Here is a 17829-nt window from a genome sequence, read left to right on the forward strand (position 1 = left end):
GTGTGCTCTTCCGATCTTATAATGTAACATTAAAATTACTCCAAATTTATTGTGACAAATAATTAAGTAATTTACGTATAGGCACAGCAACTTATTTCTTACGATAAAACATAATAAACACTGAAAATCGTTCATTAATTATTATATAACAATAATGTTTTAGAATGTTTTATTAATAAGATCTTCTCGAGAAAGCATATATGCTTCGCATTAAAGGACACGTGAAATTGCTACTGTAAAAAGACATTTCTCGGAAAATCATCGGGCCTATACTGTCTCCCGTCGGCGGAAAATTTGGATGTTCCTCCTTTTCATTATCATCCATGCAACAATTAATATTCTAAATTATTTTATCGTTTAATTCTTTTCAAGGTAGTATGAGACTAGCATTAAAGAATACAAGGATTGCAGATATATTGGTAATAATCCAGCGTGTTGCTTTTCGGAGCTTCGTCGAGGCACTCGAGATCATCTCTATCATCGACTATCAGATCACACCGCGCCTATTCTCTCCCGTCGGCACTTGGATAGACGTGGTGCGTAATTCCTTTCTTGAAAACGTGGACGTGGAGCGCTAGTGTACGGGGGAGATCGCCGGTCCCACCCAAAAGGTCGGCGTGACCGCTGAGGCCGCTCTCGTCTCGTCTTGTAACAACACTACTCCAGTAATAATAAAGGCGTTCAAGAAGCACGTGGCCATTCGCATTTCAATTTGAGGATAGTTGAAATTTCTTTCGGGTAAGCGGCACATTTATTTCGGCAACGTATATTATCCCGTTTTCCATAAAGCTTGACGTCAGACAATATATATACATATATAGAGATCTAATTAAAGTAAACAAATTGGTTGGCAATCTATTGACGGTAATTACGCGGGAATTCTACGAAATCGTCAGTTCAGGTTAACTTTTTCGTTAGATATCTTCATGGGTTGTTGAGTTTATCGGCTTTTGTACACGTGAGAAAGATGCCACGAGAGTTTGGCGCTGTTCTAATGTTCAGTTCCTACGTTATTCTCTTACGGCACATTAGAGTGATTTTCGATCGACTATAAAGTCTGATTGATGATCAATTGTCATTAAGTTCAGCCGGCAAAATTATCTACATTTAAAAAAATGCCAGTTTTAATTCGTCCCTAATAATCCCTAATCTATTTTTTCAAACAAAAATTAATCACATTCGAAAGAATAATAAACATCTATCCACTACTTGACAATTTCAGTTTTCGAATAAATTCTGTGTTTGGTCAAAACCACTCTACGTATTTGTTAAAATCTTCGATTGTTGCTTAATTCTCTCTAGAAATTCTGTTCAAGAATTTGGGTCCAATGAGAGAATTTTTTTTTTTACAGTTCTTGCAAGAGCCATCAGTGAGAATTATTCAAACACCAGCAACTGCGAGTCGAGAAAAATATCAACAAATTAAAACAAATAGATAGTTTAGTACCACTTCTTATTAAAAAGAAGAAAAATTATTATTAAGTCTTAGTTGTCAAAATATAACTAAGCAATGGAAAAAAAACGGGATCCACGATGGATTATGAAAGAGCACGAAAATGTAAGTTTGTAAGGAATTACTAAATGCATTTTGCTTTATATAATTTATAATGTAAATTTGTTTCAACAGTTTGAGGAATATACATATAATACGTCGGACAAGTTAACAGCGCTGGAGAAATTTGTAAAGGTAATATATTGTAAAGAGAGCAATGTGTTATGTATTAATATGTGTATCAATATGTGTGTGTGAAAATATCTTTCTTATTATAGAATCTGAAGATAAATATAATACAGGAAGAACGAGACCAAAGAGAATTAGAATTCGACATAATTGGTTGTCATACTTCGCTAGCTAATGCATTTCGCAGAATACTTTTGAGTGAAATACCAAGTATGGCTATTGAGAAGGTTTATATCATAAATAATACCAGTTTGCTCCAGGATGAAGTACTTGCACAGAGGTAAGAGAAATAAACATCAAGTTTTTTATCCAATTTTTATCTTTATGAAATTTTTTTTTATGTAACATAAATTAACGTGATATTTTGTTTTCAAGATTGGGTCTTATACCGCTTTGCGCAGATCCTAGACTATTTGAGTATCCTCCGAACGGGAGACCGGATGATGAGGTCAGTGATCAAGATACTCTGAGATATGAATTGAAAGTCATGTGCACTGTGAATCCACAAGCGCCTAAGAATTCTCGTCTTCCAGAGGATATGTACAGAAACAGCAAAGGTATTTCTTCATTAAATGAACTTATTGAATTTCCAATTTAATAGATTACAATTACAATAATTTTGGCCTTATTTTTAATAAACACAATATGTAAATGAAATATCGATTCCTGAAACGAGGTATCATTCCTCTCACAACTTTTAACTTTCTAATCTTTTATTAAATCGAGATACACATGGGATGAAACGGAGATCAAATTTGAAACCTACAATTACGAGATTATTTTGATACAAAACTATTTTAATTACAATGAAATAATGTTTCATTTAAATATATGTTAAAGACAGAACCAAAGACTTAATTCTTTCATTTAATATATAACTATTTTATTGTTAAATTATTCAACATCCTAAATATGATTGACTCACTAGATATTATACTAGTTTTTGAACGTAACAATATTAAATAAAATACATAACACGCAGTATTCTTTTTACAGTTTATAGCAAGGACATTAAATGGGTGCCAATAGGCCGGCAAGCAGATATGTTTCCACGAGTGGATAAGTTCAGTGTCCTAGAAGACGATATATTAATATGTAAAATGCGTCCTGGTCACGAGATCCATCTGTTTATGCACGCAGTCAAAGGCATCGGCAAGGATCACGCCAAATTTTCCCCCGTGGGTACGTGCGAGCGAAACCTTGTTTGCAACTTTGTATTGTGATATAAATATCGTAGATTATAAACAATTATCATGTTTTTAAAATTCTTAAATTCAAAGTAAATTATTTTATTGATATCAGTGTTTAATATGTTTAGCCACTGCATCATATCGCCTCTTGCCGGCCATTCAGCTAACCAAGCCCGTGAGAGACGAGGACGCGGATCTTCTGCAGAGCTGTTTCAGCCCCGGCGTGATAGAGGTGGTAGAACAAGAGACGAGCACGGGTCAGAAGTACCGTGAGGCACGCGTTAAAAATGCTCGTTACGACAGCTGTTCCAGAAACGTCTATCGTTATGAGCATCTAAAGAATTGTGTGGAACTGAGTCGGATAAAGGATCATTTTATCTGTAAGTACGAATAATCTAGAAATCATTAGAAAAAGAAAGAGTCGAGCTCAAGTCTAATTAAAGCCCAAGTCACGGTCGTTGAACCATATTTTTCCTGTTGAGCATTAAATATTGAAGATATTACTTATGAGAAATGACGACTCTAGAAAGTTTACACACATATTTAAATATATATTTATGTATATATGACTTGTGTATTCTTAATTCTAGTCACCATAGAATCTGTGGGAACATTACCATCGGCTACGTTATTCAAGGAGGCCATTAAAACGCTCAAGAATAAGTGCAGAACATTTCTCGCAGAGCTGGAAAACGTAGGAGAATAAATTTGGAGTAAAATGATCTTCTCGATGAGGCAAAGATCGTCAAAAGAGATCATCAAAAATTTATCATCCAGAAGTTGTTGCCTGTGCGTCTTGTGAACAGCACCAATAAGATCGTGCAAGTAAATCAGTGCCAATTAATAATTTATACTTAGCGATATGCTTTTATTAATTGATTAATAAAATTACTTTATTGAATTTTTAATGACTTATTTTTTTAAAAATAATTAATAAAATAACCCAATTATTAATCGTCGCTTATATTTATAATAACCATAATTAACTATCTTTATAATTTAACTCTTTGTTATTATAAAACTCATTGTAAAATTACATTAATATTATAAACCGGTAAAAAATCATATTATTTTCAATATTATTTATGATTCAATATTAGATAATCATTTAATTGTTATTTCTCAAAATATTATTGCTTTGCGCAATAATCGTAAATAATAATCAATTTTGTTACACTTCGCCCAAATATGTTTTAGGTATGAGACACCGGCGATAGCTGTTGACCGTCTCTGAAGCAATATATTTACATGCAATATAGTTACATGTTTATTAGATTTTTGTAATATCCGGACAATAAAAATCAAAGTGATTGTAAATCTCTTGCATCAATACGTGATCGGTGTGGCAATAAATGCAAACACATATTAAAGATTAAAATGCCTGCAAGTCGTGTCACTATTATAAAATATATACCTAAGTTAATTTTTTACTTACGATAAAAATTAATTATGGCTCTTCTATAATCCTTAATAATATTATTATCGAAAAATTAGTAAATTACTTTTTCTTTTCTATAAATAATAATTCACATTATTCATTAATAATTGATATAGTGATAATAAAATTGTCATAAAGAACAGCTAGAGTATTGTTCAATTTACGACAATTTTATTATCATTTTGTTGCTATTTTATTGTTATAGAATAAGATAAGTTCTTTACTAACGACAATTGTTTAATAACATCGGTAAGAATAAGATCCTTAGGTATATTTATTGACACACTTATCGAGAGCAGTAATGTATGTACTATAAATATAATTCAAAATAATAGTTATAACGTCAATTGAGAGATGACCGATAGTCCGTCTCTAAATATAATTTTGCGGCTATCGAAATCAATCATTGCGTAAGTAGTTCACAGGCAATGGTTCGCGATTTTATATGTATGTCAATGTGTTGCAAAAGTACAAAAAAAAAGTATCGCAATTTTCTGTCTGTGATATTTTTTTTAGATTTGTGTTTTTTTTTACTTAATTTATACTTAGAACAGCGCTCAGAATAAAATAAAATAAAACATGATCTATAAGAGAGGGAGGGAGGGGGAGGAAAGGTCATAAGAACGAAGAAATCAAAAGAAGCGTGAAAACTGTAGCTAGAAGAAGCAAAATGTAATTTCAGAGCAATCTGTACTAAACAATGTTTGCAGATTAAGAAATTGGAAATTAATTAATCGGGACAAAAGTGGATCCAGATCGAAGTTGATTGGTCGAGATCTACTCTCCGGCTCCGACTCGCAAGTCCTCCAATGCGCGCTGAGAATGCTCCGATACGGAGCTCTGCTTCACGCGAAGCGTTGCGAGCTCGCATCGCCGCGTGATACATACGATGATGCCGCGAGAAAAGGCGAAAAAAAATAAAGAGAGGGAAAAAAAGGGAGAAATCCGTCCGTGGATTCGACACGCGGCAGCCGTGAATCCCACGTTGGCACACTCCGCGTGGCGTTGGGGTCCGAGCTGCCGCGATAGTGCTCGGTCGGGGGATCTCGGGTCGAGGATCGATCGTCGCGAGCGAGGAACGTCCGCCGCGGTCCGTCGCTTCGCGCGCGCGTTCCGTCCCGTCGCGTCGCGTCGCGCCGCTATGTCGGCCGTCGCCGCCGGCGCGTTCGACGCTAGGAAACGTTGCGTCAGCCCGCGCTAACGAGGCCGCCGTCGCCGCCGCCGCCTCCGTCGTCGCCGCCGTCGTCGCCGCGCGGAGAGTCGTGCGCGCCTCTTGCCGCGACAACAGCCGGGACGATGGGGTTAGGCTTTCGATGGCGCCTCGTGCTCGTGCTGCTCCTCGGCCTGCTGCTCTGGCAGACCTCCAAGATCTGGCTCGCGTTCCTACAGGACGGCGCCGCCACGCCAGGTATACAAAAGTCGTCGCCGCGCGCTCCTCTTACTCTCTCATCCCATTCGCGTGTCTCGCGCTACACCTGTCGGCCTGCCTACGCCGCCGCCGTTGGAGAGGCGGCCTGTCGCGCGCACGTCTCCGCCGTCCGCCTGCCGCCTGTTTCGCTTGAATTCGATGAATCGATTTTTTTTCTTTCCGACGACGCGATGATATCTAGGCGAGAAATGTCAGCGGCGCGCGTTAATCCCGATAGTCGTCGGTCTCCCCGAGGAGTGCCGTCAATCTGCGCTTCCGAAAGTATGTCTTTTTTGAAAAATCGAGAAATCGAATATTACTTGCGATGATTAGACTCGTATGACTCTTTAGATCGTAGATGAATTTTTTTTCAATATAACGGTGCAATAACAGCGTACTCTTATTCAAGGCCATAGGCTGATATTTCTGGTTCTCTTTCACGATTATTCGATGCGCAATTTGTCAAGCGCATCGTTATCTGATACCTTTGAAGTGACCCGATTTTTTTTTATTCGACGCGTGAGCATGTACAATCTCCGATTTGTTTTTAAAGCACGAACGCTCGATCGCTCGCCGTTTAAATGTAACATCTGTCAAATCGCAGGTGCTAAGAGTTGCTCCGACTGGAAGAATCCTTGCGATCGAAGCTCCAGCAATCGCGATTCGACAGATGAAACTATCCGGATTAATTATAGTATAGTTTAAAAATAGAAAGAGAACCGTCACGATTGTTTTTTTGTTTCAGTAATAATAATAAAAACCGATTATTAAAAGTCGTAGAATCTTGAAAGCACTGCAGCTTATATATATATGTGCATATGCGTCTCGTTTATTTTTAAACCGAACTAACGAGAATCACATATGGAGGAAAAATCAATGTAATAGAAATTAACATAACGCATTAGAAAAATCAGGCTGGATATACATGATTAACACACCACTTACGTCAATTAATAAAAAAAGAAATAAGTCATTTATCAGTGTCCTATAGTCACAAGATAAGCAATGATTCACAGATTTGCGTTTCTTTTTTTGTATCAGAAATTATATAAAAGCAATTGTGGCAACAAACATCCTGAATGCCACGAAGCCAAGGTAACGATTATTTTTGTTATCAGTAATGATAAAGATGATTACTGACAACTGAAAAGTCTTGAAAGTACTGTAATTTATATATACGCGTCTTAAATACAAATGTATTTTTGAATCAAATTCTCACGAGATGGATATAAACATTTTCTATATTTATTTTTTAATCGTATTACCGCAAATGTCTCTCGAATATTTCATTCATTTTCATTTTTATATATCTCTGATATTTTATAGAATTCGAAATTATAAAAACAATTTACGGTTTCTCGCGCGGAAAATAGTCTCAAATAACCAAGATAATAGTTATGCTTACTCAAATAAAAATTATAAAAATTAAAAAATCCTGAAAGAATCACAATTGATATACACGTCTCATTTTCAAACCAAAATTAACATGATGGATATAAAGATTTTCTAATTTTTCTGATCGTATTATCACAAGTGTTGAATATTGAAATTTTACGTAGAATTCGAAATTATAAGAATTTACGATTTTTCGTATGAAATCGATTTTTAATAATCTCAAACGACTGCAGTAATACTTGTTTATTCAATAGTGATAAAAATCGATGCGTGACTGAAAATTAAAGAATCCTGTACTGTAATTTATATACACATCTCATTCCTATTTTCAAATTAAATGAGATAGGATAAACAATTTTTCTAATCTCGTTAATTTTCTAATCGCGCTGTTCGCAAAAGCGAAATACAAAATTAAAATACAAAATGTAAAATACAAAATTATAAATGGACACGCAATATTTTCTAATATCTTTGATTTTTTCTTAACGTAGAACTTCAGGACCAAGTGACGCCGTTGAGCGGAAAGGACGACCCGGCTTCTCAGAAAGTGCACGTGGCTGTGTATTACGAAGCGTTATGCCCGGACTCGCGTAGTTTCGTCTTGAAACAATTAGTCCCGACGTCCCGAAAGCTCTCGGCGAACGTGGAGGTTGAACTGGTGCCGTACGGTAAGGCGAAGGTAAGAAGATTCGTTGGCGCGGCCAACACACTGTTATATTAACCGCGCGTTATATTCAAGTCAAGTGCGACTAAATATATAGGGCGCGAGGGTGAATTGAATCATCGATCGAGACAATTAGATCAGTGGGATCGGGAGTTGAACGGCGAGCTTCCTAAAGTTACCCCATGTTCGATTTCCAATACAGACGACGAAGACGAGCGACGGGTACCAGTTCGTGTGCCAGCACGGACCGATCGAATGCCAGGCGAACATCATACACGCTTGCTCCATCGACGTCATCAAGGACCCGTCGGTACAACTGCAATTTGTGGCCTGCATGATCGAGAATAACATTGACCCGGTGCGAATAATGAATACGTGCGCCGAGCGTATGTCCGTCGACCTGGAGTCCATGAGGAAGTGCTCGAACGGCGAACGGGGGAAGGAGCTCCTGGCGAAGTACGGAGAGATGACGAATTCCCTCGTGCCGCGCGTGTCTTTTATACCGACGATCACCCTCGACGGGGTGAGTGTTCGCTTCGTGAAAACGCTAAATAAAATGGACAAGAGCGGTACGCGCATCGGACTGACTATAATTAAGTGACATGTATTTTTCAGAGCTCCGAACACCAGGTGAGGATACTGAAAAACTTGCTGAAGGAGGTGTGCCTGCAATTCAAAGTTACGCCAAAGGAGTGCGTATCGTGAGAGCACGCATTGTTCGCCGCTAGCAAAACATATCTGCATAATCATCGAATTTTGTTATTATGTTACACGAGTTTAAAAAAAATACCATGTACGAGAAAATATAGTATTTTTCAAAAAAAAAGAAAATTGTCGCCCTGTTTCATCTCTCGGACAAGATTACACTTGACGTCTCGGTAGGTTTGACCGTTCGTTAATTATTGAGATGTAATTAGACGAGAACAATACGTAATTTATCTCTCGCTATAACTGCGCATAATTGCACACAGGATGACGTAGTTATAAAGTTCGTCCGTAATCGTGTGGTGTAAGATATTCCGTAGCGTTTTTTTTTTCATTCGCGTCAGATGCTTGACCATTTTTTTTTTGATCGGGGAGATAAAATCGCTTGTATTATAGATAAACACCAGTTTGCTCCCATATAAGTATATAGGAACAATTTATTAACTTAATATCAACACTTTATACAAACTGTGCCGCTTTATTTATGTACGACAAGAAGTGAAGAACGCCTTTGAGATACGGCAGAGAATATACTTACATACACTAGAAACAATTTTCGAATTAGATTTCTGAGAAAAAAAATCAAGGAGCGTTAAATCGAATGACTACAATCGTTCAAAGTAATAAAAAGAAAAGAACAGAGTCTACGCTCGAAATAATCAGATTAAAAAAAAAAAAGAATTTTCTCGTCTTGCAAACGTACAACGTTCTCACCTTGTTTATAGCGCAACGAACTTGCTCATTTAAAAAATTACGATTAGCGTATTCGAACGAAAACTCACTTCGTCGATCGATTTTGCGATTTTTTTTTATATGTACACATCGAAATAAATACAACGTTCGAATAGAAGCAGGATGTGTCTTGGTACCTCCGCAAATACGGTATAAACGATTGTTTTTTTTTTTTAAGAACAACAACGTGTATTTCAATAACAAAGATCGAGGGGACGCTAAATTAAATATTAGAAGAGCTAACGCTTCAATATTATTCGGTAAAGATTTGGCATTGCCTCGATGTTAACGTTCACAACAAGAGCTTCCATGCGCCACTCTTTTCTCTTTCTCTCTCAATCTCTCGCTCGCTCGCTTTCTTTTCTATCTACCTATCTATCCTCGGCGCGCGAAAATTCTTTCAATAAATAGATTTTGCGATACGGATATAAAATTACTATTATATTAAATACTGGAATAGAGTCTTTGTAACGTAAGAGACTTAATCGCTAGGTATCAGTGTTCGATGAAACGAAGCGGATTTGGAAGCATTTAGATACAGATGCCTGTCGAATACTAAACGACCACTTTTACAAAACGAGTGTGTTGTTGACAATCTTTCTCATTCTTAATAAAGTGTAAGTGTGGAAATATACCTCAGGACACAGAATAACCACAGTTTACAAATAGACCCAATGTGTGCTTTTTTTTCCTCCTCTCCCCCTAGATTTTTTTTTCGGGTGTTTAACGGGGAGCGAGATTTCCTAATTACAATTAATATACCGTACTTTCTTGTAACCTATATCTATTCTTCTCAAAAGTTTTTTCGAGGGTAGCGAGAAAAGTCAGAGATATGTAAAGTGGATCCTGTTCACAGAGACACAATGAAATATTCTCATAGCAAAGTATCTAGATGCCATCGAACACAAAAAGAGATGGTTGCTGAAACGAGAGGTCCATTAGTAATGAAGGAAACGAATCGAGTAGCTGTGACCTAAAAATGAGGATATATTTATTTTGTCTTTTTTTACTTTTTTTTTATCTTTTTATCTTTTTTGTTTTAATGATCAATGCGATCTAGGTCACCAGAAATACAAGTACTTCTCATTTTTCACTTCAATATTAAATAATAAACGACTGTGGAGGAATTATCTCTTTCATCTTTTTTTTTCTTAATTTCTTCGTAAATTATTTTATATATATATATATATATATTACATATATATTATGACTGAACCACCGACACGCATGATGTTTACGCTGTACGGCATTTATGTTCTTTACTCTCGAGTTCTTAAGTAACATTATATTGTACGGATCGCACAAAAATCACACCAGTTTCTCCGATCTGGTTGGCTCCGTTTTTACGAGACTGGCACGCACCCCTGGGCGAAGAAAAGTAATGCACCGATCTCACTGTGGCCTTTACTTCCTTTAATCCCCCATCCCTATTTTATTTCTCCATAGATTTACATATCAACAAAAGTGGTGTCGACGTTGTTTCTCTTTTTTTTCGTTTTTTTTTTTGTATCTTTTTTGCGCGCATGTATGTAAGGCTTTCCTTAGAGTGGAAGGCAAGTTTACAAATAGGAGATTAAAATGGAACTGGAGGCAAAACGCACTTCGTGAATATAATATTATAGTGTTTCTCTTTTTTTTTTCTTTTGCTCTGTGTGTAATAATCTTTCGTGTGTATAGTTTTTCGCGTAAGTATAGTTAAACGTACGTGTACGTGTGAGTCCCGTGTGCACGAGCACGAGAGGCTGGATGATGTTGATTGAAAGCGTAAGGAAGAGACATTTCTTTTTTATTAACATTTTCATTATTTTTTTTTTTTCAAATAGGAATGTCGAGACTTCGGATCCTGGAGCTTTCCAACGATCACGTCGCGACTCGTCGTCCGCGTGACGATCATATATTATCCGCACGACAGACATCAACATCCCGTCCCGCGAGAGACGCGACGCGAGCGAAAGCACTAGGTCTGAGCTCCTCGAAGCTCCTCCTCCGATTCTTTCTTCCCTCTCTCTCCATCTCATTTCGCTCTCTCTCATCTCTTTTTTTTATAAATTTTCTCGCTCGTTACTTATATAAATTAAGTTATTCGTTTGTGAGGCATCGAGGGGTCCAGCACAGCTTTTGCATTTAAAGTCGTCATCAATAACCCAGAGGCCGAAGCGCATCGTATTTATACTGTCGCTCTCTTTCTCTCTTTGTCTGGAAAACGATCGGTCCAGGCCGAATTCTCTCTCACAGAGACAAACAAACATTTGTACATGTGCATGCATTTTAACGGTAGAGACATCATCATCTATTTAGCAGCTACGTATCCTAATGTCATCATTCACTATACACGTATCTCGTTTATTAAAAAAAATGAACGAAGGAATTCTCGAGATGAATCTTTTTTTTTCTCGATTGGCAAATAAATCTTTGCTGCTTTTAATATTTATCTTACATCGGATTTATACTTTGTCCCTTAACACACACATTTCCTCTCCCTTTGTAAAGAGAAATTACAATTCTTCGACATGCCTTTCTCATGAAAAAACTTCCGGGGAAATGAAGGAGGACAGGTGAAGACATGGAGAGGCGGAGAGGGGGGGGGGGATGGTGGCGGAAGGAAAGGTAATGCCGAAGGGCGCGACAAGAAAAAAAAAGGAAAAGAAAATCAAAAAAAGCAGGAGAGGAAAGGTAGGAAATGAGGGAAGGGGGGCAGTCGAGAAAGAGAGGAAAGTGGAAAATGCACTTTTTTCTTTGTCGTTGGTGCACATGCGCGCGCAATTGTGTGTCTTCGCGTTATCTCACTTCCAAAATTGTTTTATCCAATGGAAATAAGACATCCGAGTGAATGTGTGTACGTGTATACTCTTCGAGCGTGTTACGTTCGTACGTGTTATTTAGTGTAACGAGTTACTGTGTTACGTGTGTTCGTTTTGTTATGTGTGCGTGTGTGTGTATGTGTGGGTGTGTGTGTGTATATGTATACACGCGTAAATATTTATGTTTTGAGAGATAATGATTTTAGTGGTATAACTCTTTAATTAAACAATTAATTGCCCTGTATTACTTATCGTTAAACGATGATTTTTTTTAACGCGTTATCGGACGTTGACTCTTCGCGCTTTTATAAGACATCTTCGTATCCTGATACAAGATTTGTCACTTTCTGGTTGATTCTCGTTTTGTTACATATGTTTTTTTCTCTGTTTCTTGATTTATTTAATACGTCAACACCACTCCGAGTCGCGAGTTCTTCCGTTACACAGGTTGCATTCACTTTGATGTCATCATTGTGACGAATTCTGAAACATACAACGAAAGAAATTTCTCATTACGTGTTAACGTATACATTAATTTACATTATGACTAAATCAGTCAAATGTGACAGTTTTCGTCAAAATAACGGCGAAGAAGTAAACAGTCGTCTTGTATCTCGTGACGTCGAAAGCGAAAGAAAATTACGAGTAGACACACGTGAACCAACCGTGCAAACTGCTTTATTGAGAATCGCATTAATTCACAGAATTTAAAACGATTTCGTCGACGAGAAATCATTAATGTAAATTGTAGGAATTGTTCGCGTACGTATCGTGGGAATTTCATTTGTTTTTAACGTCATGATTCGAGCTGGCTGACGTAAATTTATTAAAATTAGAGATTAAATCATTTTTTTAGTAGTGTTACAAAACGGCATGTGAAGAAGATTCCACGTGCGATATATCGACGTAAGAGTTCTATTTTATACTAATTAACAGATATTATGCAATGAGATACAACCTTCATAATTAACTTGGCCGTCGCCGTCGATATCGGCCTCCCGTATCATTTCATCTACTTCCTCATCAGTGAGTTTCTCGCCCAGATTTGTCATGACGTGTCTAAGTTCCGCCGCGGATATGAAACCATTTCCATCCTTATCGAACACTCTGAAGGCCTCTCTAATCTCTTCCTCGCTATCCGTGTCCTTCATTTTACGCGCCATCATGGTCAAGAACTCCGGGAAGTCGATTGTGCCGTTACCTAAAATTTCGGGATTTTCATAACGTCGAATTCTATCGAAGTTGCTCACTTTCCTCTTTCAATAACAAAAAAGGCGCTTTAAATATCTTGCAAGTGAAAAAAATAGCTCCTTCCAAAAATACTAAGTATAGTACTTTCGTCAACCGTGAATAAAACGGTTGCAAGCGGATAATACAGAAATAGAGCGAAACAACTTATTTTCGCAGGCAAAATAATTCGTAATGTAAATTACGATTTACACGCGCCAGAAAGTTACATAAGGATATACCGTACCATCCGCATCTACTTCGTTAATCATGTCCTGTAGTTCGGCTTCTGTGGGATTTTGTCCGAGGGACCGCATGACCGTGCCCAATTCTTTGGTGGTTATAGTACCATCGCCGTCTTTATCGAATAGCGAGAACGCCTCCTTAAACTCTGCGATTTGTTCTTCTGTGAGTTGGTCAGCCTTTAAACAAAAACAAACACACAAAATTTAACTCTCTCAGTAATAAACGAGTCACGTATGTATATGTATGAATAAGTACGTTTCAAAATATTCAAATGAGGGGATGATAATTATAGTTATTTTACACATACGTGTGAACTTTAAAACGCTATTCTAATTCTCATCTCTCTGACAAGAATTTGAATGTTTTATTTAGCTCTGCAAAGTCGGGAGCCTCTTCGCGAACGGCAGTTTCAAAAGACGCACGAGCCGTTTTACACAAGACAATTCCGTGCCATTGAAACGTACTCTCTTATCAGTTAAACGTGGCAAAAACAAGTTAATTGAGTTCCGGCTTAATTATCCCGATTATCCCTCCAGAAATCTCGAAAGGTTGCAACAAGTTTCGTAAACGCTTCCCACACCGGCGCGCCGAATAATGCGAGGCAACGAGACGCGTGATAATACCGGCAGAAATAGCACGATGATGCATATAGACAGCGCGATTTAATTGCCCGGCCGCATAAGTAAGGAATTCCCGGACTTACTTGGGAGTTGGATCGCGTGAATATATTAACGAGGCGAATCGCGCGTAATGCATCGCGCGAAAACGCGCTTTATGCGCGTTTCACGAAGGCACACACGCGTACCCCCCCCGCCCTTCCCGCGCGCGGCGCGGTTGTACGTCGCGCGCGGTAAAAATAAATTTTGATTCTTCTCCAAAAGTGTGTGTGCGTGCGTGTGTTTAATGCGGGAATCCATCTGTCATTCGGCGAACCTTCCTCTTTATTTTTTTTTCCTTTCCTTAATCGAACAATTATCGTCGCGCGCCGTCGAAAATCGGGGAACACGCGACGCCTTACTCTTTACGCGATTTTTTTAAAAATGCGTGCCGATCTCTCTCATCTCCCCCCCCCCCGTCTCCGCCGATTATAAATCTCGCACGCGCGCGCGCGCGCACGACACGTAAAAACGTCTTCGGAAAATTGCGACAACGCGGAATCTTTAATAAGTAACGCGTGTCGCGCGAGTCTCTATCTCTCTATTCCTGGACGCTAATTACAGACAGGTGCTGATATAGCGCTCGTTCTCGCGGCGAAGTGACCGCCGCCGATGATATCGATTTCTCGCGCAAGACGGAAATCGCGTCGTAAATCGCGTCGCTATCGCAACTCTTAGCAACGGTCTTTATTACGTACGTTTTTCTCTTCAACACACGGCTATCTTTATCGCCGTCATTTCTCGGTAAAGTCCGACGGCACGTAAGCGCCGCGCGAGCGCAATTACGCTCTCTCTCTGTCTTTCTCCTTGTTACGCCCGTCACGTTGAATGGTTCGAGCGCGTTCTCAGAAATTTCGATTTTTTTCGTAAAAATCCCGTTTCCGAGGGCCGGAAAGACCGTCGGATCGCGGGAGCATCGGGAAATCGCGCGCCTGGGCCGGGCGCGTCCACGACCGCCCGGCCTGCGGGATAACCTCACTTTTCGAACCGTCGGGCGAAATATGGCTCCGCGAGGCCGCCGAGAGGCCGCGTCCGTGCCGTCGCGGGCAGGGCGAGTTTTCACGGAGGAGGGAAGGGCCGCGGCCCCGAGCGCTTAACGGAAACGAAACGCGAATCGCCCGTCAGAGACGTCGTCGACGACGAGAAAACCCGTGTGCGTCGACAGGAGGGAAGGGGGAGGGGAGGGGGCGGGGGGGGAGAAAGACGGAAAGGTGAGCTGGCGTAACGGGTTACGGCGGGCGCGTAGGGAACGTAAAAGGAGCGACGGTGAGGGAGCGCGAAAATCAATAGCGAGCGACGACGAGATGTATCGCCCGTAACGTTTGATCGCCGGACGGATAGAAGCGCGTCGCACGCATCGCGTGGAAGGAAAGGGAGAGAAAGAGAGAGAGCGAGAGAAAAAAAAAGGAGCAGAGATATTAACGTCGAAAACACACGGTACGCACGCGTTATTACGAGGAACCCGGCAGCGCCCTTAAGAGAGATGAGTATCGGGTGACCCGTATGGATTATGCAAAAGGAGCGGTCGGGCGTTCGTGCCCGCTTCGCTCGCTCCGCTCTCGTATTTCGTGCTCCGATAGGTATCTATCTACGCCCGCGATCGAAGGAGAGGAGAGATTGCGGCGCGTGATAACGACGACGACGACGACGACGACGACGGCAGCGACGGCGACGACGGCGACGTCGCCGCCACCGCGTCGTTCCCCCCCATTCGATTCAAGTTTGAAATCTTTTCTCGCCGAGGTCGCGGAAATGACAAGCGTGGACGCGTCATCGATCGGGAATGACGCGAACGATCCGGAAAGTTTCTCTCGTCGATGAAAAAAAAAAAGCAGGAAATCGAAATCGTCCGTACCGTTTGTCTCTGTACTTTGCACGTTTACTCTCTCGCCGATATCTTCTCCTCTCAATTAAAAAAAAATAAATGTGTGGATGTGCATATGTATGGTATGTAAGTATGTATGGATGGATGAATGTAAAACCGTTTCGTCGACAAGTGTAGAAGGTGCAGCTGCGAGCGGATCATGGGACAGGCAAAACTCTGCGACGGCGTTTCGATCTCGGGCGCGAAGGCCGTGAATTTAGCAGCGTTACGGACGGACGGGACGGACGGGATGGGCGGGCGGACGGACGGACGAACGAGCAGTGAGCACAGCGAGAAGATAACCGTCGCGCGCGGCGCTCGTCGATTATCTCGACGAGTCCAAGAGGGCACACGCGATTGCGGGAGCGACGGCGGCCAACCGTCAGCAGGCCGAACAATGCGGCGGGAGCGGCAGAGACGAGCCGAGAAGAGAAAAGCGGCGAAATTAGCCGCTCCGCGGCGAACCGGAGTCTCGCCCACCTGTCTCGCGTTCCCCCGTAACGTACGGCCGGCTAGAGCCGGTCGTAAACGCGAAAATTCCGTCCGTCCGCCCGGTTCGGATAAAACGCGCGCGAGAGCTCGCCGCGCCGAAGAGTATAGAAATATCCGCGTTCAACGCCGAATACTCGCGCCGTGCCGGCGAATGGCGCGAGAGAGGGAAAAAGAAGCGTCGAGGCATTTTCGACAGCCTCCTCGTCCTCTCTCTCTCTCTCTCGCTCTGTCTGTATTTCTCGCTCGCTCCGCATACGTGTCTCTCTCTCTCTCTTTCCTTCTCCCTACACGGCGACGATCGATCAGCCGTTACTTCCGCTCGCGCGGATGCAGATTTTTCTCGTTGCTGCGGAAGAAAACTCTGCGAGGAGCACGACGGTGTGAAGTATAGACGGCCATGCCGGATCGATAATCCGCGGGGAGTCGGGGCAGTCTCCGGGGCGGCATGAGCGAAGTACGCTTCGACCGACGAAGGCTGACAATGAACGGTTGACGAAGAGAGAAGGGAGAGGGATGTATAGATAGCGAGGAAAGAGAGAGAACGAGGCTCCCGCCGATCCTTCCAGAAAAGGAAATCCGTCCTGGCTGCGGATACGAAACAAGATAGATGGAGTATGGTGTACGGACGAGGGCGAGTTCAAACGCCGTAACCCCTCGCGGCCGTAAATTGCGCATCTCTTTAACGCTTTACGCTCGTTGCACGTGCGCTTCGGTGGCGGCGGCGGCGGCGGCGACGACGCGTCAATGCGGCGAGACCGAGAGCTCTCGCGGGCACGGCTCTCTCGGTCGAATCTCAGTGGCGACGGCGACGACGACGATGATGATGACGGTGACGACGACAACGACGACGTGTAGAGCAAAGGCGACGAGACGAGGAACGGAGGTACGTAATGTCACGCGCGGCGACGATAATTCCCGATCTTCGATCTCTCCGAGTTAGCACGGCACAAACGGGTGGGAGTACTTACCATCGTGGGGCCCTCTCTTTTTTCTCACGTTCCGGTCTCACGCACGAGAAGACTCGGCTCGCGTTAACACACGCGTTTACTCCGCGCACTGGACAAACAAGAATGTATCTTAATTCACAACCTCCGGATACGTCGGTCGGTCGGTCGGTCGGTCGATTGCTCGGTCGCTCGCTCGCAAAATAAGACGGCTCGCCGTTCGGGCCGAAATCGGGGAATCAACTTCGTTAACGTGCACGAGCGCGGACCAGACACGCAGTCGACGGGGGGGAAACACCAAGTCCGGCGAGAAACGCACTCGGAACAGCAATGGAGTCCACCGTGTCTTTCTCGGTCTGCGAGGCTCTCTGTGAGCCGCCGCTGGT

At 41.5% G+C, this 17829-nt stretch overlaps 3 protein-coding genes across 6 annotated transcripts; 2 read left to right on the forward strand and 1 right to left on the reverse strand.

Moving 5' to 3' along the window:
* Nucleotides 1-490: 490 nt before the first annotated feature.
* LOC105462899 (DNA-directed RNA polymerases I and III subunit RPAC1) lies at nt 491-4259 on the forward strand. Of its 2 annotated transcripts, XR_976126.1 has the most exons (9): nt 491-738; nt 1353-1558; nt 1628-1687; nt 1771-1961; nt 2057-2238; nt 2678-2863; nt 3000-3251; nt 3462-3696; nt 4069-4259. XR_976126.1 is itself a non-coding variant. In XM_011709800.1 (8 exons), the coding sequence occupies exons 2-8, from the start codon at nt 1511-1513 to the stop codon at nt 3575-3577; spliced, it is 1035 nt and encodes a 344-aa protein (XP_011708102.1). In that variant the 5' UTR covers nt 491-738; nt 1353-1510; the 3' UTR covers nt 3578-3772. The 2 variants fall into 2 exon arrangements, 1 of the variants encoding a protein (XP_011708102.1); XM_011709800.1 differs by lacking the exon at nt 4069-4259 and having other exon boundaries at nt 3462-3772.
* A 1178-nt stretch (nt 4260-5437) lies between these two features.
* LOC105462900 (GILT-like protein C02D5.2) lies at nt 5438-8602 on the forward strand. Of its 3 annotated transcripts, none has more exons than XM_011709801.1 (4): nt 5438-5717; nt 7604-7791; nt 7979-8299; nt 8392-8602. In XM_011709801.1, exons 1-4 carry the CDS (start codon nt 5606-5608, stop codon nt 8479-8481), a joined length of 711 nt encoding a protein of 236 aa, XP_011708103.1. In that variant the 5' UTR covers nt 5438-5605; the 3' UTR covers nt 8482-8602. The 3 variants fall into 3 exon arrangements, with proteins under 3 accessions (XP_011708103.1, XP_011708104.1, XP_011708105.1); XM_011709802.1 differs by lacking the exon at nt 5438-5717 and adding an exon at nt 5912-5999; XM_011709803.1 differs by lacking the exon at nt 5438-5717 and adding an exon at nt 6739-6812.
* Nucleotides 8603-8893: 291 nt separating this feature from the next.
* LOC105462902 (calmodulin) lies at nt 8894-17829 on the reverse strand. Its single transcript, XM_011709804.1, has 4 exons — nt 17468-17829; nt 13489-13663; nt 12973-13215; nt 8894-12497 (listed from the first exon to the last, which is right to left on the reverse strand). Exons 1-4 carry the CDS (start codon nt 17468-17470, stop codon nt 12469-12471), a joined length of 450 nt encoding a protein of 149 aa, XP_011708106.1. The 5' UTR covers nt 17471-17829; the 3' UTR covers nt 8894-12468.

Source organism: Wasmannia auropunctata, unplaced genomic scaffold (assembly GCF_000956235.1).
Source record: "Wasmannia auropunctata unplaced genomic scaffold, wasmannia.A_1.0 LD336092.1, whole genome shotgun sequence".
NCBI lineage: Eukaryota > Metazoa > Arthropoda > Insecta > Hymenoptera > Formicidae > Wasmannia > Wasmannia auropunctata.

Bases quoted from the DNA above. Each gene is read 5' to 3' on its own strand.
- LOC105462899 (XM_011709800.1), top strand. From the start codon at position 1,511: ATGGAAAAAAAACGGGATCCACGATGGATTATGAAAGAGCACGAAAAT. The intron at 1,688-1,770 runs GTAATATATTGT...TTCTTATTATAG, and splicing joins CGCTGGAGAAATTTGTAAAG to AATCTGAAGATAAATATAAT. The intron at 1,962-2,056 runs GTAAGAGAAATA...TTTGTTTTCAAG, and splicing joins GATGAAGTACTTGCACAGAG to ATTGGGTCTTATACCGCTTT.
- LOC105462900 (XM_011709801.1), top strand. From the start codon at position 5,606: ATGGGGTTAGGCTTTCGATGGCGCCTCGTGCTCGTGCTGCTCCTCGGC. The intron at 7,792-7,978 runs GTAAGAAGATTC...TTTCCAATACAG, and splicing joins TGCCGTACGGTAAGGCGAAG to ACGACGAAGACGAGCGACGG. The intron at 8,300-8,391 runs GTGAGTGTTCGC...TGTATTTTTCAG, and splicing joins CGACGATCACCCTCGACGGG to AGCTCCGAACACCAGGTGAG.
- LOC105462902 (XM_011709804.1), bottom strand. The intron at 13,216-13,488 runs GTACGGTATATC...CCGAAATTTTAG, and splicing joins TAACGAAGTAGATGCGGATG to GTAACGGCACAATCGACTTC. The intron at 12,498-12,972 runs GTTGTATCTCAT...TGTATGTTTCAG, and splicing joins CGGCCAAGTTAATTATGAAG to AATTCGTCACAATGATGACA.